Source organism: Dicentrarchus labrax, unplaced genomic scaffold, assembly GCF_905237075.1.
Source record: "Dicentrarchus labrax unplaced genomic scaffold, dlabrax2021, whole genome shotgun sequence".
Lineage (NCBI taxonomy): Eukaryota > Metazoa > Chordata > Actinopteri > Moronidae > Dicentrarchus > Dicentrarchus labrax.
The window spans coordinates 17,978,836-18,002,219 of NW_026136702.1; the positions used below are offsets into that span (position 1 = coordinate 17,978,836).

The window sequence follows — 23,384 nt, forward strand, 5'->3', positions numbered from 1 at the left end:
ACTCATTCACACCCAGCATGTTTTTAAGTGTTTATTTGAACCCTGCGGTGTTTGCTGTTTTGGCTTAGTTAATTTGGCAAAGTCAGAGCTTAACCAACATGTGTGGCACCAAATAACCTTCTTGCAATGCCTGAAAACACAAGGCAATTTTTTTTCACCCAAAATAAATAATGTCCAAATTAGAAACACTTTAAACAAGCTATATGAATGTTTGAAACTCATATTAAGATGTTTCTTCATGTCTTTTTAATGGTATGTACACCAAACAGGAACTTAAATGATTATTAGACTGCAATCAGCAAAGCTAAAGGTGCATTAAATGGCTTTAGGTGGGTTTATCTTTCACTATAGTCCCAAACTTATTACATTCTATTTCACTTCCTTTTCTCTTTTTCATTTTGCTCCATTTACTGCACTGCCTCTCTTTCCATTACTCCCACACTCTCTCTCTATGCCTCCCCCATAATTCCCAAACATATGAGGAAGGTCAAAGATTAATTATGTCTCCTGTGGAATACAAATGTGTTGAGTCTATGATGGAGGCACTAGGAGAAAATGGGAAGGCCTGGCTATGTGACATGAGGCTAGACCAGGGTCACCTACTCTAGTACTTACCTACTCCCTTCTTCTCTCTCATGGGCAGAGTTCGGAAAGTGACTTCCCATCAATTTCTTTTTTTGATAGATAACTAAACATTGTGCCATAACACAGAAGCAAAATGGGCTAAAATTGTCATGATTACTCTCATTACTAAAGGGGGGATTGACTAAAGGAAAGAAGAAAAGAATGCGATGAAGGACAATTAGTCTCATCACAAAATTGGACAAAAAACTAATAATCTTAGACATCTGTTCAAGGAGACCCTTTGCCATTGTTGTGGACACACCATGTGGACTTGACACACTTTTTTACAAATTGAACACACATAGCCACACAGACAGACACACACACACACTTACACAATAAACCCAAATGGAGACACGCTCTAACTTGGCAGCTAATCCCCTCAAACACACCGTGCTGGTTCAAGGGTTTGAACAAGTCCAGAGCGCCTGTCACTGATACGGTGGTGGATTTAATACACACTGATAAGCTAGCTTTGTCTAATCTCATCTCTCCCTCTCTCTTTCTGGTTCTCATTCTTACTCACTCTCCCTCTAACTCTCTCCTATCTCCCCTCCTAACTCTCTCTCTTATCTCCCTTCAAACGTATTAGATTAAAATCACTTTAAAGGAGCCTAAAATATTCCTTCTTCTTGACCGAAGACATTTAGAGTTTCTTATTGTCTCCATCATCCTTACCCTCCATCTGAAGCGTCAGATTGAGATCTCAATGTTCAGACGCCCCCCAGAAATGATTTGGGCCTCATATAATGGCAGAGAATCTGTTGTTGCTTATCAGTTCAATTAGGAGAAGATTGCAGAATTGGAACAGCTTTCCTGCTAAGATGGCAGCCATGAAATGGCATTAAAATCTGCCAGGGCTTAACCTTCAGGTCACCACATCATAAGACCAAGTTGGCGATTACACTGATGTGCACATATGTACACACACACACACAAAATGCTGCAGAGACCATGACATTCATTCAAAGCAAGAAACCCGCATTTTGCCAGCCATTAAAGCCCTCTGAAATGTCAGTGTGCTTGTGTTGTGTGAGTGTGTGTCTGTGTGTGTCTGACCTGTTTTCCCTTGTGCGTCTTTTGTGTTTGTTGTGTGGCTAATGGAGATTTTCCCCAGATAAGCTAGCACACAGAGACAGGGAAAGATTACGTGTCCGTGTGTGCTGTTGTGCACATACATTATGTGACAAGCCTGCCAAGTTGCCATTTGGTAAACAGCTTGATAGTTTTTGAATCCTTAATGTATTTGTTATCATTTACATGTTCTTCAGGAGTTTATTATATGTTGTGTTTCCTCTTATAATATGTACCTACTGTAGAGTTTTTGGTTGCTGTAATCAGTCCTCCTTCAATCCTTTCTTAAAGTAAATACGCTGTAAGAGACAGGGGAGAAAAAACTCTTTGTTCTGTGCAAGAAATGCGTTCTAAAGTGTTGCTGAAGCTAGTCTAAGTTACCAGTCTGAGTTAGCCAAATCGGGTGGGTCATGTGAATAATGACTGTTGACTGTCAGCAGTGAAGATGGAAGGGGCGTAGCACAAAACATGCCAGGATCAGACTACACAATATACTATAAAGTATTTGTCCTCTGAGAACGTCACTGTGTCACATTAGACGATCATAGTCATAAATTCTTGCCATGACTTGGCAGGGAGACATGGCAGACAACACACTGGACCCTGACCAATCATAGCTTGCTGTCCTTCATGACTTCACTGATGTATGTAGGTGATCATGAAGGAGGTGCAAGGGGCCGACTTCCCGGTACCACTTGACAGCACCAACAAATGTTTACAATCACGGTATATGAATGAAACTTCACCTGAAACCATTCATTGTCACTCAGCCGTGAAGGTGGGCGCTGCATATTTCCTCCCCTGTCGGTAGAAAGAGGGTAAATGTGGGGGCTTACATGTAGTGTGCAGGCGTGATTCATATAGTGTAATGCTCCTGACCAGAGGGTACATGTTTGCAAGTTGAGTGAAATTATTACTAGTGAAAAATCTCCACTGAGCACATCAAGCTGGCCCATTACAAGCTAATATTGTGTGGTCTGATCCTGGCATTAGGGAGGAGGTCCAGGCTGAATGGTTGGGTTAAGAAAGCATGCAACACAGAAGACAGCTGTTCACACTGTTGCTGTTTTAGTTTCTTTAAACCATAACCACAGTTTTTCCCTTATCTTAACCAAGGAGTTTGAGGTGCCTAAACCTAGCTAAACACTGTCAAAGAATGGTTTCCTGCAGTGCCATATCAGAAAACATGCATGAGTTGTTTTAGAGACCAGTGTTAAACAACAATATGGCACCCATAAATGGCATGAAAATTACATTAAGTCTAGTTTTTAGAGTGAGTAACAAGATGCACCAGTTTTCTTTAAAGAACATGTTCGTGTTGGACTTGACTGAGTACAGCCACAAACAAAGGGACAACAAGATGGAGCAAAAATCAATGAGAAGGGAATCAAGGGAGAGAGAGGGAGAAAAGTGAAAGAAAGAGAGAGATTGATGTGCAGCCACTCCACACTCCACTGCCCACTAATTACTAAGTCCACACCAGGCTCTTCATCACCTGCTCCTTTGTGTGTATGTGTTATTTGTGGACACATGTCTGTTTGTGTGTCCACACCCAAGGAAAGTGTAGGTATCCAAGAAAAGAATTTGGAAGAAGTGGAATACAGAGAAAGGGCCTTGTAGCATGGAAGTTATTGTAGTCGTGTTCACTGGAGGATTTCCTGCTACTAAATATCACCTAAATATACTGAAAGACTGAGCATTTTTGCTGTGTGTTCTGTGGACAAGTACAGATCCCTTTAAGCAATAGGGATGGCATTATTATTATTCTTATGCTTATTATTGCAAAGCTTAATTTAACTTTTATAATGAGGTTTTATGTCTCTGGTACTATACACCAGGGAGACCAACAACCTAATTTTGGCCAAATATGACACTGTCTGTCTCACTGCAACAGTTCTGCTATTTGAAATAAAAAATTCAGTTACGTCAGCACCTGTGTGTGCACAAACCGTAATTTGCATCCTTTAGACAGTGAATGACAATGAATGGTTGACTCACTCAGTGACTGTTTATTTAATTGATTTGGTGACTGACTGAATGATTGGCTTGTCAAAAGACAGGCTGACTAGCTCATCCACTGATGGACTGTTTGTGACAAATGCCCTTATAAAACGTCTCACAGAGAAGAGATGAAACAAATTCAGATGTATTTTGTAGGATGTTACATAAGTTTCAGTCCTGGCTAGACAAAATGATGACGCGGTTTTAGACTGGCTCGTCAGCACTTCAGAGGTTTTAATGATAATGATCATGGTGTAGTGTATGTCCTGTCAGGAAGACCGGACCAGTGGAACATGAATATAAATATGTCAGCATGAGTTCTGACAGACAATACACAATATCAGTCACACAGCTGTCACAGTACTGTACAGTTGAAGACAGTTCATTTGGTCAAGGAATGAAGACACATCTTGAGAAAAAATTACATTCAGTGCACAGTGGCGAGAATTACTTTCACACCGACAGGACAGAAAAGATTATTAAGGTTATGAACATAATGCTGGAAGGTTTGTTAAAAATCTGCCGGTTCTCAAAATGTGACTATAGCATCTAATTTATGTGACTGGAATATAATCATCAGCTGTCCTCCCCTGTTGTGTGTGTGATATTTCCCACAATGCACTGGGTGTATGATGTTCCTGCTTCAATTTTGGATTCAGAGTCAGTGTGTATATTGCATTTGTGTGAGTGTGTGTCTTTTTATCTTTATGCATGCCAAGCCTCTGTGCTCATATGGCTACTGTCCTGTTTTCAACAGTGTGCGTAGGTGTGCATGTGTGTGTTTTTGCACAACCCCAGTGGCTAGCTGTGTGAAGCCTGACATGAATTATCCAGTTTCTTTCTCTTCTTCTGTAATAGAAAGTGATTGAAGGGTCTTTTTAGAGTAACTTTGAGGATTTCTGCAAGGGGGCTTGTTTGGCCAGATCAGTTTCAAAATACAGTGTCAAGTCCCCCTAAACTTAGACCATGTCGCTTTAAGAACCTACATACACGCATGTACACACACCTCGCTTGGCTAGCAGCATGTAGAGATGGGATGCAGTCTACATCTGCACTGGCCTGTTTGAAGGCAGCATCTGGGCATGCTCAGTGAGCAGGAAGAGATAACACACATCCAACACTTCTGGAGGGCAGGAGAGAGAGAATGGATGTCTGTGTGTGTGTGTGTGTGTGTGTGTGTGTGTGTGTGTGTGTGTGTGTGTGTGTGTGTGTGTGTGTGTGTGTGTGTGTGTGTGTAGATTAGATATTTCGGGTACATTAGAATGCTAGGAGTGCCTCTCAATAGACAGAGCGAGCAGCCACTAGATTGGAATGATATGCTTACCCATGGTATAGATAGGTATTATCTGTTTGTTCACTGGGACATTATTTCTTCATTTTTGGTTTACCTTTATTGGGCTGTGAATAAATAACACAGATCACTGATCAAATGGAGTGAGGAAGCTGCCAATGGCATTTAGAGAGTTATAGAAGGTTGTAGTGGAATGAGGGAGATTTACAGGGATGAAGCGAGAGAGTGACAGAGAATATTAAATTATATAAGGGCTTAATCAGCAAATGACCAAGGATGAAAATAGTGCGTAAGACGGAGAGGGAGTGACAAAGAAAAATTACTATTGGTTGACCACTTTATAAGTATAATGCCTAACTGAGCATGGAAATAGAGAGACAAGTGTGCAAGTGAGGAATAGAAAGAAATAAAGATGAGAAAAGAAGGAGGGGTGAGGGAATAGAAATATAAGCCAGGAGTGACAGAGAGAGTGTGAGAGAGACGTTCATGTTTCGTGAATATATACGTATCTCAGGCCTACGAAATGCACAAAGATTATTACATCACCTAATAATATTGGGTTGACAAAGAATTACAGTTGACCATAAAGCACATTGGATCCACACTACCAGTGCAGGTTTCTTTCACCACAGGCATCAACTGACTTACGTTGGTGACACTGCAAGTCATTACAGCTTCTACCTGCTGTTTGCGCTTTTTACATTTTATTAAAAATGTATATGTTTTCTATGGTCTGGGGTTGTGCTACTGGTTTAACCATATCTCCTATGAATCATAACATAATACAGATACATTTTTCACTTGTTTTCCCTTGCTAGACTTTCAAAGCACGGTTACAATTAGGGAAAGATTATGGTCTTGCCCATGTGGTCACCCCACATTGAGAATGTATATATATCCCTGTGAGGCTCAATTAAGAGACTAAGACTGTGATACAAGAGCACATATAACATTAGCAGAAAGAGAGAGAAATGGCTCCATTCAGCCATAATAGACTGCGTGGGAGTGAAGGAGAGCTGCTGAAAGTAAAAAGTGACAGGTAGAGAGTCTTGTTTTATAATTCATTACCAAGTGTGTGTGTGTGTGTGTGTGTGTGTGTGTGTGTGTGTGTGTGTGTGTGTGTTCCAAACCATAATAGTGTATGAAGCCATTGCTCTCTGCATTGACCTTCTACTGTTCATTTATAGTTGATGATTTGATTTTGTTCCAAGTGCTAACCCTGAAAAGGAAGCATTTATTTTTAATTAAATTAAGCAAGGTACGTCACCCCTGAGAAAACTATTAGCCCTATCAGAATACATTAATCTCTGTGTTTGGCCATGCTAATGTATAGTGATTGTACAACACACGGGCTAGATCTGGTTCCTGACTTTTGTTTAATGACTTAAATATCAGGCTGTATTGTAATACTATACTTTCAACAGAAGGTCAGGACTTGACAACAGACGCACTACATTTGGGGAAACTGCATGTCTCATTTTGAGATCATCGTGGTTGTAAGTCGAGCTAAAGGCGATTCAAATGGCTTTTTTAGGGGAACACTTAGCTCAGTTTAGAGTTCACACAGTTTTCTTTGGTGTTTTTGAGTATTTGAATGCATCACCAGATCTTAAAAGGTTTATTGTATGCAGTGATTGAATGACGCATGTGAAATCAATAAGAGATCATGGCTTTCACTGGGATTTACCCAGTCAGCGTGTTTCATGGGAACAGCAGGTAATCTCATTTATTCATTCATTTGACTCATTTATAAATGGAGCAGAACAGCCAGCTACAAAGAGAAGTGTGTAGACTGCTAATGGTGTGTGTGTGTGTGTGTGTGTGTGTGTGTGTGTGTGTGTGTGTGTGTATCTCTTTTATCAAGTGAGAAAAGTGATTTAAATGTCATGTTTCAACTATATAGACACACACACACACACACACACACACACACACACACACACACAATGCACAACAAAAGCCTAACAGCAGGTGTAGTTCATATCCTGAGGCAATGATTAGACTTTAATATTGACATCAGACACACACACACCTGCAAGTCAGTGGGTCAGAAATTATGTCTGTTAAATTGAGTCTGTCTTCCGTTTCTGTCACTATAGACTATAGCTTATAATCTTTTTGTCTGTTGGAGTGAAAGAGAGAGACACAGTCCTTTAATCCTTCGGACTTCAGGTGCCTCGAGTCAGTCATGTTGACTCTATATCAGCACTGGTCTTACAAAGTCCAAGTACCTCTTTAATGAGCTTATTTTATGTCCAATCAGTATTTTGCTCAGGAACTCCTTTGCAGGTGAGGACCTTGAGGGAATCAAATCTGGTTCCACAGAACGCCACGCTGCTGCTGCCCTCCTCCGTAACCTCTCTTTCTCTTCCCTCTTTCTCCCTAGGTGAGGATGATGACGATGAGGAGTGCGGTGAGGAAAAGCTGCCTTCATGTTTCGACTACGTAATGCACTTCCTCACTGTCTTCTGGAAGGTTCTGTTCGCCTTCGTCCCACCCACGGATTACTGGAACGGCTGGGCCTGCTTCGTCGTCTCCATCTGTATGATCGGATTGCTCACCGCCGTCATTGGTAACTCACAAGACCAGTTTGAAATGTTAACATAAATGTACATTATCAACGTTTTAAAAGGTTATTAAATGTCTACAACAGGCAAATGATAGCATGTTAAATGACTGGATTCTGGATTGGATTGGATTTTTGTGGTACTGAGTGAACATATTAAAAAATATTATTATAGTGTTACAAACAACCAATATGTTTAGTTTTATCTTCATCAGGTATTTGACCGATGAAGATCAGTATGTAAAGAATATTTAGCATTTTAGTTTTTTTTTTAAGAACGAGTGCTTTAATAGAAGTACTAAATATTATGATGATGATGGTGATGATGATGGGGTTCCTTTCATATTATTACAGGGGACCTGGCTTCTCATTTTGGCTGCACAGTGGGCCTGAAAGACTCAGTCACAGCTGTAGTATTTGTTGCATTGGGAACCTCTGTACCAGGTGAGTGTGTGTATTTGTGTTTATATGTACATATGCATGTACTGTATGTAAGCTCTGTTGTTCCAAAACTGCCGCTGTTTTCATCATCTTAAATACCCTGCAAACTTTAATTAAAGACCTTCCTCCCTCCACATTTGGCATTAAGGCCTTTATTAGCATAAAATACCTCAAGGTCTTCGTTTTAGAAATATATTTGTGTTCATCAATGAGTCCCTTCATGGAGTGTACCTTGACATTTTTAATTCCTTCCTTCAGTTTTTATTACTTGGAGCTTTATAAATCCCATGTATATTCTTTAGTGTGTATACTGCAGAATACAAAAGACAGACCTTTACTGAGTGTTTCCTTGCACTAGTGACTATTCAATAAAATCCTCATTAAGGTTAGTGCTCTTTTAAACAACAATCAAATCAAATCAGCTATAGCTATAATTACCAAGGTAGCTAAGGTTTTTGCACTTGCAGAGAATGGCAGAAATGCACTAAAGATGGGGAGCTTGGAAACTGGAAAGAAGGTTATTTGGTAATAGAAAATGGGTTTTAATTATTATTATTATTCATTAATGGAAAATGATAGTCACAACTATGGCACCATATGCCTTCATATGGAAAAATATGAGAAAAGTTAAAAAGAATGCACAGCTCATGCTTTTCCCTGCTGTCATGCTGAGGGAGTTTTTACTATGAGACCCAGTAGTTCCCAGTCTCTCCAGTGTATCTATATATGTGGGAGTCTGTTAGAGGAAACAGTGCAGTCTGCAGACAGCAGCATTGATCATCCACTAAACGTGAAGAATGACCAACGACTGCAACGGCTCGCTAAATATGTTTTAACCTTGGCCTCAGTCTCCTGCTTCTGCACACACACACACACACACACACACACACACACACACACACACACACACACACACAGATACAGACATGCATGCAGATACACAGCACATGCGTGGACGCTAGATGTATAACATTCAAACACATAAACAGCTGCCCAACTGTACGGTATGTGTGTACACATGCACACATACGGTACACACATACGCACACACCTGTACTGTGACCACCATGTGTTATTAGCATAGGACTATTTGTCATGTCAGGCTCAGGTGGTCTCTGTCCTCCCATTTAGGGAGCTATGGGATAAAAGTGATGTATTACATACTATTTTACACACACATACACACGCACGCACACACACCTAAACATACATATATGTACACATAGAGAAAACATAATATTTGAACATACAAAAAACAGAAATCCATAAACAGTTGCACTTACAGACAAACACATACACACACAGCTGCTTGAAACACAGAAATACACACACACACACACACACACACACACACACACACACACCCAATGGGGAGAGCTGCAGAATGGAAACAAAGTGGTTCAGCCTTTCTGAGGCTCTCAGCCTTATTAACAGTACCTCCCGTGGCCTACACACACACACACACACACACACACAGATACAACCACACACCCACACACTCACAAAGAAACAGACCTCAACTTCTGTGGCTATTACAGTTAATAAAACCCATCCTGTGCTGTGGTTCCATGATGATTAACCTCGTTTATCATAGTTATCCAGGCTAACACACACACACACACACACACACACACACACACACACAAAGACGGAGATAGGAAGAAAACAACAGCAGTGGAGCTTTTGAAAGAGAATCAGAAACGAAATCCAAGAAACTAAAATGTGTTGTTGGTTTGGGGTTCAGGAATGCACTCATCAGTTTACAACTCCAAAGTACATTTAAAGTATACTATGTTTCATTTCATGTCGGCCTCAGAAAGCTAATAAAAGTACTGCAATAAATGTTAGGTCTATAGAGCATTTATTATTATGTTTTATCAGTATGACGGATCAAATAGTAAATCCTTCATTTGTTTGTCTGACTAAGGTAGAAACAGAAGCAAACTGTAGCAGTGTAGATGACATCAGATGAAATCAAATTTGACCTTTTAGAAATTTGTTGTGGCAAAATTGCCCCAAAGCCTTGGGGGCATTGAGGTCATTAAGTGGCATTAAAGTGGCATCAAAGCTTTAAGCTGATCAACAGAGAATTAGAGACCAAGGAAAAGATGACCAGGTTTGAGTCCTGCCCTTTGCTGTGTGTCATCCTTTATTTTTCTCTCTACCCCTGTCCTGTCACTCAGAAATCACATTTTCTGACTTGGGGGGAAAAAACACTGCTGTCAAATTTGGTTTGAGAGAGAAACTTTGTGCGGCAGCATTACAGACTTTTATCCAACTGGTCTCTGGAGGTTGAAGAGAACAATGGTGAGAGGGATATTAGTAAACTTCAGATGGAAGCCAATGGTCATACATTATAATAACCATACCCTATTTAATTTAAGGAAGATATTCAGTTTAAAGGAGGGACTCCCTTTTAGGGACAATTAGTTGATTGAGAAGATTATGTTGACAGATTTTGATCAAACTCTGCTCTGTCAAAAGAAACAAAATCAGAATAAATGTCTTGATTAGTATTTCTCTTCACCAACTCACATAACCAGGAAGAGCCATATCAGTCAGCCAACACTTTGGTCCAGAACAAAATATCTTGCTCAGATTGCCATGAGATTTGTTTTGAATTCTTAAATGTCCAAAGAAAATTATTTGTAACCATTTGTGTGACCCTTTTTGAGACTACTGTCTAGCCTCACTATCTACACAGATTTTCTCCTGTAACAATTTAATCCATGACCAGGTATCACAAGAAAGGGCCAGATTTCCTTGAAATTCCCTGTGGTTATTCATGGTCTTGAAAGGATCGAGTCTAATGTTTTTGATGGCCTCTGATCTTCCCTCTATCACCAGCCCCAGGCAAAAATTTCCACGTGTTGAAAGATTGCCTTGAGCACATCAATGTACCGATGAGTCCTTCCATTTTAAGAGGCAAAATGGGAGCAGAAGAGAAAAAGGAAGGACAGGTGGAGGAGAGGATCTAGAGAGGATGGATGCAGTGGAAAGAGGAGAGTGAGAGAGAGAGAGAGAGAGAGAGAGAGAGTCTGGTTGATTGACAGAGAGGCAAAAGAAAAGGGCAGAACACTCTCCAGGGAGGCATACTCTCACAGAAGGAGCTGCAAAGTGGAACCTGTTTCACACACATACACACACGCCGCTACTGAACATGGAAGCACCCACGCACTCACCCACTCAATCAGCCACACAGGCACTCAAAGACCAATTGATGCACACACAAACACATATACACAGCCCTTTGCCAGCTGGTTGAGGCATGGCATCAGATTGGACCCAGGTGGCATCGTTCACTAACACACAGTGTACATGAATCCAGTGTACACAGAAACACACATACACACACACACATGCAGGCAGATAGGCACACATAAATAAAGTCTTGATATATACACACACACACACAAACACACTTAAGCCCAGCAGGCCTGTCCTTGAAGCTTTAAGGTGTATGGGGAGATTTATGTTTGCTGGACTCTTTCTTTGGCCCATTGCCTCACACTTCCCTGATCCTCTTCCGGTCCTCCCATCATCCTCTTTTCCTTCGCCAGTTTGGCTCTCACTTCAAGAAAGCCCTTCTTCCTCTTTTCCTCCTTCACTTCCTTGATTTTTTCACTCTGTTTTTATCTACTCTCACTATATCTGGCAGAAAAAAGTGACATGATTCACTAACGAAGAGAAGATGGCCAGAAAATTAGCGAGAGAAAAGTGCTAACTGACCATTTGGCTTTTTGCTGAGTCTTTGTGCTCTCAGCGAAGAGCCTATTGTTGTAATTTGGCAAGGTCGCCACTGCTCCTTTTCAGTGCCACAAGGAAGACCATGCCTTCCGAGCTGCTGTAGTTTGGCAAGCATGAAATCAGGGGAAAATTTTGGGACTAAGCAGCACAACGCTGATTAGTTGCCAGTCCAAGATTTGTTTGCCCCTGCAAACTGAGATTTAGCCTTGTAAATTATTGATCTTGGACCAAATCCGGCCTGTGCTGGCTGCCAGCGACAGAACACTATAATAGGATTAAAGATTTGGTTTCTAATTCAAGGTTCCCTGTCTAAATGAGGAGAAAATAATTTGCACAGTGTTCTGTATTAATAATTATAAGTGTTCTGCATTTATCAAGAGTGTCCTTCTCTGTTGTGTAACTGTGTGTAATTCACAAATGGCTGCATGTCGAGGTCGAGTTTAACTCCAAGTTTGTACTGTAGAACATTCAGTCAGTAACAATCAATTTACGCTAAAGAGCACAGCATTTTGTATTATGGAGGGCAGTGCACTGTGACTCTGCCAAGGCCTCATCTCTCTATCACCTTTATTTTCTTAGTCCACACTGTATTGGTTAAATGACAGGACAGTGACCAATGATGGTCAGTTAAGCTGACAGTTAAGCTTGGTCTGATCGTAACAAAAGGTGACTGGCCATGTCCAGAATCAAGTTTTATCCCTCTCTAAGTGGTGAGGAGACATGCACAGTTGTTGGCGTAATGTTGGCTCTACAGAGAAGGTCATAGTTTCACTAAAGTCAATATATTTATTCACATTAGAGGCATTATTGTCCATAGAAATTGCATGCCAACCTGGGCTTTAGTTTTGAAGTTATTCAAAACTGTTCCAACTTAATGTTCCAATAAAAAGGTGTGGTTTCTGACTCCCTTAAAACTAAGAGGAAGTCACTTCCTCCCCCTCAAAGAGCACAGTATTTCTGTGGTTGCTACAGAGTATATGTGTGAGCAGAAACTTAGGGATGGTATATGTGTAAAAGATTCTAAAACATCTTTAAGACCCCATTACAAAACTTTCTACATACATAACATAACATCATTTCTTTTGTAAAATTAAGTTTTACACTACATTATTAAGCAACAGATGTTACTGTATCTTCAACGTTAACGCCCTGATCTATAGACATGTCCTCCAAATTCCTTTCATGCTTTCCAACAAAGCATTTGACTTAATCTACCATAACAGCCTGTTCCTAGAATTAAAAAAAACAGATGTTTAAATATGTTTGTAGTATTAGTCCAACCCCATTTACTCTTCATGTTGAAATACTGCCAAAATCACTAAAACAAGCCCTGTTCTTACAAAGAAGAAATACAAAACAGTGTGAGGGTTGGACAATTTGGTTCCCAGGCCAAAGCACTTTTGATAAGCATCCATTGAGTAAATTGTGTTAATAGAGATGCAAAGCCTAAATTTGATCTGTGTCCTTCCTTTTCTTTCTTTGCACAGATACCTTTGCCAGTAAGGTCGCTGCTATCCAGGATCAGTATGCAGATGCATCCATTGGTAATGTGACAGGATCCAATGCTGTCAATGTTTTCCTGGGCATCGGGGTGAGTTCAGCTCATTTAAAGATTAATTAATTGATTCATAAATTGTGTAAATGCAGTGTTGAGTGTCATACTGCCGAAGTAGTAATTACTTTATTCGGAATAACTGATGTGAGTGCTGTTCTTTCATTCTATTATCTAGTCACGTTATTCAGTTTGATTCTGCTGATGCTTGACAGGTGGCGTGGTCCATCGCTGCCATCTACCACAATAGCAGGGGGGAAGACTTCAAGGTGGATCCAGGCACGCTGGCCTTCTCCGTAACGCTCTTCACCATCTTTGCCTTTATCGCCGTCGGCACACTGATGTACCGACGGCGGCCAGAGATTGGTGGAGAGCTGGGTGGGCCCCGGACTTCGAAGGTCCTGACCACCATGCTGTTCGTCAGCCTGTGGCTCCTCTACATCCTCTTCTCCTCACTGGAGGCCTACTGCCACATCCAGGGCTTCTAAGATAACAGGAGGGAAGGGTGGGACAGAAGGAAAACATGGAGGAAGAAACCAAGGGGAGGTGGATGGATGAATGGATTTGGAAATTAAGGCTGTCTCATTGAGGTATCACTCCCTCCCTTTACGCAATAGATTGAATGACAGATGAATGGATGGATGTACAGATGAAGGAATGGAGGACGCATTAAAAGCATCTAAAAACAGAATGGAATGAAGTATGGATGCATGGAAGGACAACGACAAACAGGAAAATAGGAGCTAGAGAAATGGCTCAGAAGAAAGAAAAATGGCAGAAAAAGGAATAAACTAAGGAATAAATTTTTTGTCTCGACCTATAAATCTAAACCAATCAAGTTGTCTTAAAACCCCCCCCATTTTAAAATTATAAAATTAATCCCCAAATGTGTACCAGCTGGTTCAACCATTCCAAAATAAAATGGACAATGAGTTTTAACAAGACAAGGAGCGAAAGGTTTAAACAGACCATCACACCATCACAGCTCCTAATGTATGTGGCTTCAACAATAGCAATTGCATTAACACCCACCCACTCCCCACCCCACACCCAGTTGGAGCTGTGCTGCTCCCGTGTCAAGCTACAGGCATGAGTGAGACAGAAAAGACAGAATATAACTGTATCAGTGTGTAGATGCATGGCCAAACGATACTGAGAACACAATCAAAAGAAACCGGACATATTGCCACAACTGTTTAATGACAACAAACTGTGTGTGTGCTGGTGTGTGACTGTATGTTTCTGTGCTTGTGTGCTGTGGGAAGATGGTTAAGTACTGTGAAAAAAAAACGCCTCTCGTTTTGCTGTCGCTGCGTGAGACGGAATATGCTTTCGTATTTGAGGTCTTTTTGACTGTCACTCTCCCAGCCTGTAGAAAATATGAGCAAGACTCTTTTTTGGGAGGTCATGTTCAGTGAAGCGAAATGTTTTGAACGGCACTGAGTTTAGAAATGTAAATACAAAGAGCTGAACGTACATTACGGCTCCACTATTTTCCTTCTGAATGTCTTGGTTACGCCATGCGCTCTTGATCGGGCCCTCTCTCTGTTGCTTTATACTGTAGATGTAAATGATTTAAGGTCTAATTTGAATCAAGAAGGGGTTAGTGTGCTTTTACCTTTAATAAGGCCATGTCTGAGAAGACAAAATGGTCACTCTACCGTTTAAAACTGTTAGAGAAACTATTATCATGCATAAATATTTAGGTTAATCTTACCTGTGTTGTTTTTGTTTGTTTGTTTTAACTGTGGAATTCTGTTACCTGGTTTTCCACCAATGAGATTGCCACGATTGCGTGTCAATGGTAACATTGCAATAGACTTTGAAAAAACGTAGATACCGCCCTCTGTGAAACCTCATAGGCTGTCTGTTTCTTAACTGCCTCTGTCATCGTTTTTCTCACTTTGATGCCGCAACAGCTTCGGTCATTATCCCCATGTGTCTTGAGCACCTCCCCCTGGCTGGTCAGTGGACCAATCAAAATCCTCAAGGGCTTTGTAAGAAACAACCACTAATCCCTAACCCTGACGCTTGATTTATAACTTTTCACATAGATTGGTCTTGAGGGGGCTATTTAACAGGGATTTGTATTCCTTAACCTTATACACCAACTTATCAGTTGTTAGGACTTTGCTTCAGTGTGGCTTTAGAAGAAATAAAAACTACATTGCCAGACCAAGTATCCAGAATTACCTAAATATTGGAAAAAGCGTCCAGATGATCCAAAGTTCTCAGTCAGACAAGGCTTCAACCTCTCTTGGAGTCTTTCCCAGCTGATTACAAAGACTGCCTATAAATTGCAGTCCGCCTTATTCCAAATTAAACCATCCATGCAATGTTCACTCCCAGGCCGTCTCCACTCATTATTATGCTTCTTAAATATACTACCCTTCAGGCAGGTGGGTCATGATGGCCTTAACAAAAAGGAAGCGTTGAACGCCGGACGTTATATTGTTTCTTTATTCAAGGGCAAGTGTTTTCCTCGTGAATGAAGAACCATAATGTAATCTGCATGCTTCACCGGTCTCGGAAATCAACTGTTGACCCTTAACTTCAGCAGACAATTTTCAGTCTTAACATAAGAGCCATCAGATGAAATAATAGTTCAACAGTATTTGCAGATGCTAGTGAATACTGTTGTACTACAGTTGCCTTGTAGGGACATGTAGCATAGGATACATCTAATCTCAGACAGCCAAACTAACAAGCTTATAGAGGTTTGGAGACAATTGTTTAACCCCCAGAAACTGCTCCTCTGGGACCTGTATCATAAAGTGAGTTTAGGTTACATTGGTGATTCTGAATAATAATAGTCAGTCTTGGATAACCAAACGACTCTGTTACGGTGGAGTTCATAGGTCAAAACCATAACATGCAACATTAACAGATCAAAAGGAGCATGTTTAATGAGATTATATACTTTATTTGGGATTTTCTATTTACTATTAAATGATTTGAATTAATTCTTTATGCTTCCCTATAGTGGCAGAAATAAAAAGTGTAAAAAAAATAAAAATAATAAATGCATTGGACCACCATTCACTGTTGTGAATCCAACAGTAAACGTTATTTACTATTGAAAGCTATGTGGCACACTAGCTTCCAGCTTTATGTCAAAAAGTCTTGTTATGAAGCCAGAGTAGATGTTTCCTTTCTCTCTGATATGATAATCATAGAAAGCAAAGTGATTCTACTTAACATGTAGCTCTGTGCTCTTAGTAGTCACAAGTGTAAATGACTAAACCACTAATCTCAGTCTATGATACAGGCAAAAATAGATTCTGAAATTAAGTTATCTGTGTTGTTTTTTGAAGTATAGCAACACACATTGCCTCAGCCCTCTTCTAACTGAAGTTGAGCTTGAATTTGACCAAATGTCTGTGTGCGTGAAAGGGCAGGGGTCTGGCTGGACTAGTTTCCATCTAGAAAAGGCAACTGAGGGTTTTGAAAACACTATGTGTGCTGTTTTAGGATACTAGCTACCAAACATGATCTCATGCAAGAGCTAAGCTTCTTTGAAGACCCTTGTCAAGTGCTGGGTGTGAACACTATCACTAGAATACTAAACTTTCAATGAGTAGTCATATGAGCCATGTTAAATTGCAAAAGCAACAGACTGACAAACTGATAACAGACACTAACTGGCTGGGAAGCCTCTTGCATGATTCAGTCATAAACAGATAGAAGAAAATATCCTGAAAACATTTCTATGTGTAATTCTGGCCAAACTAAACACTTAAAACTGGCCCAAAAGTCTGTCCTGAATTATGTGTAGAATATTAATCTTGACTGTCGGAGAGGTTTACACTTCAGACTGTTAACTATTTTACTCGTTCAGCCATATCCACAGAGATCTCAACGTTCACAGGACTTAGTGTATATGTAGGCATTCTAAAAGTCCATAGTTGTTGAATGGCACTATACTATATGCATCTGAATTGGCCAGAATTGTCCTGCTGATGTTGTGTTTTTTTACTTGATGTATAATATAATAAGTGGTATTTTAAATGTCATCTGTAAAGTAAGTAGTCTGGGCTAGATGTAATCCATTTAAAACTTGGCAAAAATCTTGCCACAGACAGCGTTCAACCCCTGTGAGAGAGTAGAGCTGAGCAGAGCCCTAGATTGAATGAGTTTGGCAAATCCACAGTATCTTGAGAATAACCTATATAAATGTTTTCGTTTTTGTAATCTGGGATATATTACTGATTAATCAATGATGCACCTGGAATAGAGAACCCCTCTGACTGAGTCTTCGAGGCCACGCTACATAGAGTTCAAGCAGAAAGGCTTGCGTGCTAAAATCCGTCCAAGCTCGCATCTCTAATAAATTCCCTGTAGCATGCAGACTTTTGTTATTTGCAGCACCAGTGTTGGACACTTTGGGAACAATACACTCCAACTCCAACATCAAATTACCCTTTGACAGCCAAAATTAAGCATAAATAAGATTTTACTTACTTGTATTTGCCAAACTCCGCACCATGCAGCTCTCCATTAGAGTAGCTTCTCTTACGAAGGCCTTGGAGTGGCAGTTTACCCCTGTTTTGCCAAAGGGAAATCTTTCTATCAGAAACTTAATATTTACAGTCCAACCTGTAAAGGGTTTTCTAACCAATGGATCTTTCTTAAAACACCAAATATTATTCATATTTCATTAACACTCTGTAAGGAGACAAAAAAAATGCCTTGATGTTGTTTTAACCTAACCAGAATCTTTCTATTTAAATTTGTATGCATTTGTCTCTTCACTGGCATGGAGCTAAAGGTTTATACACTGTAAAAAGTTATGCTAGCTTGCGCAAAAAAAGAAAAAAAAACATTGTGGGAGCTGTTTGCATCACTTTTTGAGTAACTTCAATAGGGTGTAAATTGTCTTTGATATTTCTAAATCATGTTGAATTTACTTAAAATGTGCCTGCTGCCTAATTTGTCAGAGTGAACTTGTGCAGGAATGAAAAGCTTGCAGTAGTGTAGTTGTTTGCATCAAATTAGTTTGCTGCATAAATTTTCCAAACAAACATATTTCATTGATGAGAAGTTAGTTCTTTTGCTACACTGGCTTTGTTGCACAGCCTCTCTCAGTGTATTTACCTTGACTTTAAAGCTAGTCTGGCGTGACGCTAATGGCAGATTAACAACAGCTGTTCAAGGCCCCACAGGGTTTGGACCAAGGTGGGAAACTAACCGCGGCTAATATGTTAGCCGCTACTTGCAAATTTGCCCGCTTTACCATGATTGTGAGTACCTGACCAAGTTCGAAGGCACTTCTCCAGGCAAAGAATCACAATAACACTTGAATTTAGCTTCCTGCCTTGGTTTGGACTTTTGAGGTTTGAAGGGGTCAAAGGTTAGCCAAGACACCGCTGTAAATAACACTAAGAGCAAGCAGAAAAAGGAGTAGAAAAATGAGCTGTAGACTACAGTAGATTTTTTTTTATTCTTCTGTAGTGGGGATTGAAGAATTGGGCAGGGTTTCAAATGAAGGAAAAGCATTGCACTGGTTCTTGTCGCTTATGTGAAACAGCTACTATGTTGATTCGTTGAAAACATTAACAAAGTTGCTTCTGATGTAAACAACAACAACAGATTTTGTTTTTTTGACTCTGATGTACACAATAATAATGTTGTGACTGATGTAGAAAAAAATACAATGGTGTTGAATCAGTTGTAAACCATTAACGATGTTGCTTCTGATGTAAAGACCGATGATGCGTTTTCTTTGCCACGTTCACTTCTTAACTGACTGTCTGTCTAACAGACTGAGGAATAAATGAACGCAACACCAAGCAGACAGACAAGCAAACGAACGAAAGGAAGGACAAACACCCCTGCTGGTACAAGCTGAGCGATGTCATGCTGAGACGTTGCTACAGCTATTAATGTACTGTTGGAAAAAACATTACCAGAGCTATTCTCTACCCTTAAAGTAACGTTTAACAAGTATGATGTAAGAGGATGATGATAAAGAGAGGAAGGAAGAAGATGAACATTAAAGGAAAAGAAAAAAAAAATATGAAGTTACAGCCATACCTTGATTTCTGGGTCAGTGAGATTAAAATGGACTTCTCCTGCCCAGCATGTGTATTATTATGGTGTCTATCTGTCCCTCTGTGTCTCTTCCCCCTCTTTTTCTCACTTTCTTTCTCAGTCTCTCTGCTGCCAAAGCAACCAAAACAGGCAGCAACCCTTTTGTTCCGTCTTTTCTTCCCTTCTTCCCAAATCCCCTTTTTGCCCTCCGTCTCCCTATGCCATGTTTTCCATATTTTGGAATGTCAATGTGCTACTTGTTGACACTGTGCATGAATGATAACATGTCTGTATATAGTTATAGAGAATCGTATCCCATTCCCCTAGTGTTGACAAAAACTGGTTTGAATGTTGTACAGATTCAGGTTTTCTGTTCATCTTTTATTCTGTTCAGTTACATTTCTTTAAATGTATGTAGAGCTTAAACACAGTATGTTTTTAATTTAAATGAAAACGACAATGTCGTTTGTTTTGGAGTAACTTGCACATTACTGATTAATTAATTAAGGTTTTGTTAAAAAGGCAATATCTGCTGTTATTGAATGAGAGATGAGATCTTAAAAGAGTTATGTATCTTAAATAAATAATCTATACAGGAGTTGCATGGGTTATTTGTACAAAAAAAGACACTGCTTGCTACTTCTTATACCGTGGCTGTATTCTCTGACAGAGGGCGTGGAATACTGTATGTATATCTAAAGGTTATTTTGTCATTAAAGAAATAATAATAATAATAATATTGTGTATATACTGTACAGTGTTATAAGTGAGGTGGACCATATGGCCATCACGCTAACCGTAGAGAATTAATTCTACATATTTATTTAAAGGAAACAAAAACACTCACTACACTCAAGAATGACATATATTGCCTTTTTGGAGAAGTTGTAGTTTGCTTAAAGCTTGTTTCTCTATCTCTGCCTCACTCTTTCTTCTTACTCGTCCTCTTTCTTCTTCTCTGGCTGGTTTATTTTCTCTTTTTTTCCTTCTATCTCTGTCCCTGCTGTCTTTTTCTTTCCTATTGAAGGGGCGTTTCAGATGGGCCTTTGTCAGTATTTCCACTGTTCATTCTGACTCAGACAGTGTCACTTTTGTCTGAGTGGCATATGTCTGGCTGTTTATCCCACTGACTCATGTCTGCTTGTATTTACCTGTTTTCTGTCTGTCTTCTTGTACATTATAGTTATGTCCACATCTGTCTGTCTCTCAAAAGATTATTTGTCTGATACAGAACAGTCATTTTTATTGCTTGCTAAATCCCTCTCTTTTCATCTTTCTTTTTTTAATCCTTCATTTGCTTCAGAGCATCTTTCTCCACCTCCACTCTCTTTCCCTCCCTCCCTCCGTCCATCCTTTATTTCCTTCTCTGTCCTTCTCTTCACTCTCACTGGGTGTAGTTGGGAAATTTGTGTTTGTCAATTTTGATTTGGTGTGTTTTTTTAAAAAATGAAATAATAACCGCAACAGTTATAATGTTGGTAATAATGAAGACAATTTTTTTTCTTTCTTTTTTTGCCGCTGTCCTATGTGTGTGTGTGTGTGTGTGTGTGTATGTGTTAGGTTGTTTTTTGTTGTGTTTTGTTTTGTTTTTTATTAATTTTTGCTGAACACCAACTGATAGGAGGAAAGTTGTTGTATGTGTGTTGCCACTAACTGTGACTGCTCTCCATGGTACTTCTGATTAAACCAATAAAATAAAGTTTGGGATACCCTGTTTCAGAGACCCTGCGAGTCCACTGCCTTTCTAGACTGAGTGTGTTTGTGTGTTACATTCAATTTACAAGGAAAAGCTTTAACATGAAAGCTTAATTAGCATGCAAATGTCCATTCGAGTTTACATTTTAGTGAAAGTAAACTGCATCCAGCTATTGTGTGCGCGTTTCTCGCTCTTTCCCCTCCATCTCGCACTCAACCTCCCGCACAAACAAACATCCATTTTCTTTCATATGTTCAGATCGTCGATGATGAAAATGACATTTGCCTGAATGGCTGACATCTCATTAACTGTCATCTGGCGTGTTCTGTCATTGTTTCGGAGATGGAAGCGATGGCTGCATCACCGCTGAAATAATGAATGTGCATTGTCTGCATTTGCCGGGCTGACGCTCTTCCCTTTAACACACACATTCACCAATATTTCTTTGTCAGAGAAAATTCAGAAGAGGTAAATTATAATTTGAATTAAAAGAACAGCTCCTTTTAACTCACCACAAGACAGAACATTAAGGAGAATCAAATGTTTAACTAATTAATTGTGTTATCTGTATTGGAGCAGATTTTCCATTCATTTTCATAGCGCACAAAGCCAAACAGTTAAGGGATGTAATGACATGTTGTCCTTATGTTATTTTTGTTATTCTGGTTAACTTGGGTGTGTGTGTGTGTGTGTGTGTGTGTGTGTGTGTGACTTGAGGAGGGAAGACAGAAATACTGAAGATTATGTGATTGTATAAGATAAAGCAAGAACATATAATATTAATGGACAGATTTATACATCAGATCTGTACCCAACACACAAAAGTGGGTTCAAACCAGGTCTGATCTCGAGTGCAAAGAGCTCCAGGCCTCCGGTATTTACTCAGATTTCATCCCATTGGTCCTCCAACTCACTCCAACAAAAATGTGTCTTTGGCTTGATGGCTGAATTCCATTTAGCTGCTTTGATTTGAAGGTTCCGTTGTTGTGCAGACTGGCTCACTGTTACACTATCATGGCTTACTGGGACACTTTAATGGAACCAACAACAGAGTAATCATTAATGCTATCCTGTGCTTTTCTTACTAAAACAAGCCAAAATGCCTGCCATGAAAAAGGACAGTAGATGGAAAAGTGTTACTGGCGAACCGAACCAAATGAGTTGAAAGCTGTATAGAACTGTTGTGTGTGTTATTTAGGAAATCGTAGAACACTGAGCTCGTTTTAAGCTACACTGTAAAGATGTGGAAAAAACTTAATAGATATAAAATTATATCCAGCATCCATGGCTGAATGAATGGGGCATAGTTAGATCAGGTAGAGCAGTGAAGTCACACTTGGATTAGCTGATTGGCGATTCACAATCACTGGTGTGTGGCTACCAGCTGTGTAACAACATCCAATCATATTCATACAGGTGTACATCAGGGCTGTTAAAATGTGACAGTCATGTTAAAGCCATTTACTGTCACAGCTCCTTCCACCACTCCAACCTCCATGATTCAATATCCATTTATGTGCTTGAAGGGGGAATTAGTTCTCCAGCAGAATCCTCATTGCTGCAGGGGTTCTTAAATCTAATTGTGAGACCATTCCCTATAAATGGTAAATTCCTTGATGTACAGTAAATGTCAAGATGGGCTAAAAGGGGTCAGTGCAGATGGAAGCAAATTGCCTGTAAACACTGTTATGCTCCTCAATTGGCTAGCCAACTGCACATTGTCTAAAAGAAAAACTGGTCACTGACCTTTCCAAGCATTTGTTGTAAATAAGAGCACAAACTTCCTGGTGAAGTGGAAGTCAAAGTAGAGTTTGGCTGTAAAAATTACAACCTGCAAACCTTTTAAACAAACAGTAAATGGTGTGCGTATGGATAGAAAGTTACACAGCTGGTCAGAAGAAAGCCTTTACCGTCATCTGACGGATGGAAGAGTTGTGTTCAGTTCTTCTCCTTCTCGCAATCCTGTGATGGATTGTGCCCATTCTCTGTGTGCAGAGTGATGGATCCTTCCGCTTTCAATTAAACCCTCTTCCTGTTTGGGGAGTTGTTTTTTTTATGTTATTAGGAAAGTTTGTCAAGTAGTTGTGATTTGAAGTCAAAGACAATTTGGTTAGACATTTTGTCTATGCTAACAGCTTGCAGAATACAGTCTGTATGAGTGAGTCAGCAAAGGAGACTATTTGTTGCAGTGCATTTTATGCTGTTGTTTGTTGTGTACAGGTGTTTACCTTGACACCTTTCATTACCTGCCCCCCGCTGTGTCTGTCTGAAATCTCATTATGCTGTCACATTTGATTTCTAGACAAGTACTTGTCTGGATGGTGCCTGCTTGCTGGTTAGCATGCTGGGGAATAGTGTGAAT

The 23,384-nt window shown here is 39.9% G+C and overlaps 1 protein-coding gene across 2 annotated transcripts in view; it reads left to right on the forward strand.

Moving 5' to 3' along the window:
- Positions 1-21,062, forward strand: part of slc8a1b (solute carrier family 8 member 1b) — a 134,765-nt gene extending 113,703 nt beyond the window's left edge. For both annotated transcript variants that reach the window (XM_051425471.1, XM_051425460.1), the window contains exons 8-11: positions 7,377-7,562; positions 7,911-8,000; positions 13,232-13,335; positions 13,512-21,062. In XM_051425471.1, coding sequence (XP_051281431.1) covers positions 7,377-7,562; positions 7,911-8,000; positions 13,232-13,335; positions 13,512-13,784 — 653 coding nt within the window. In that variant the 3' untranslated portion in view covers positions 13,785-21,062. The remainder of the gene's footprint in view (positions 1-7,376; positions 7,563-7,910; positions 8,001-13,231; positions 13,336-13,511) is intronic.
- Positions 21,063-23,384: the final 2,322 nt, after the last annotated feature.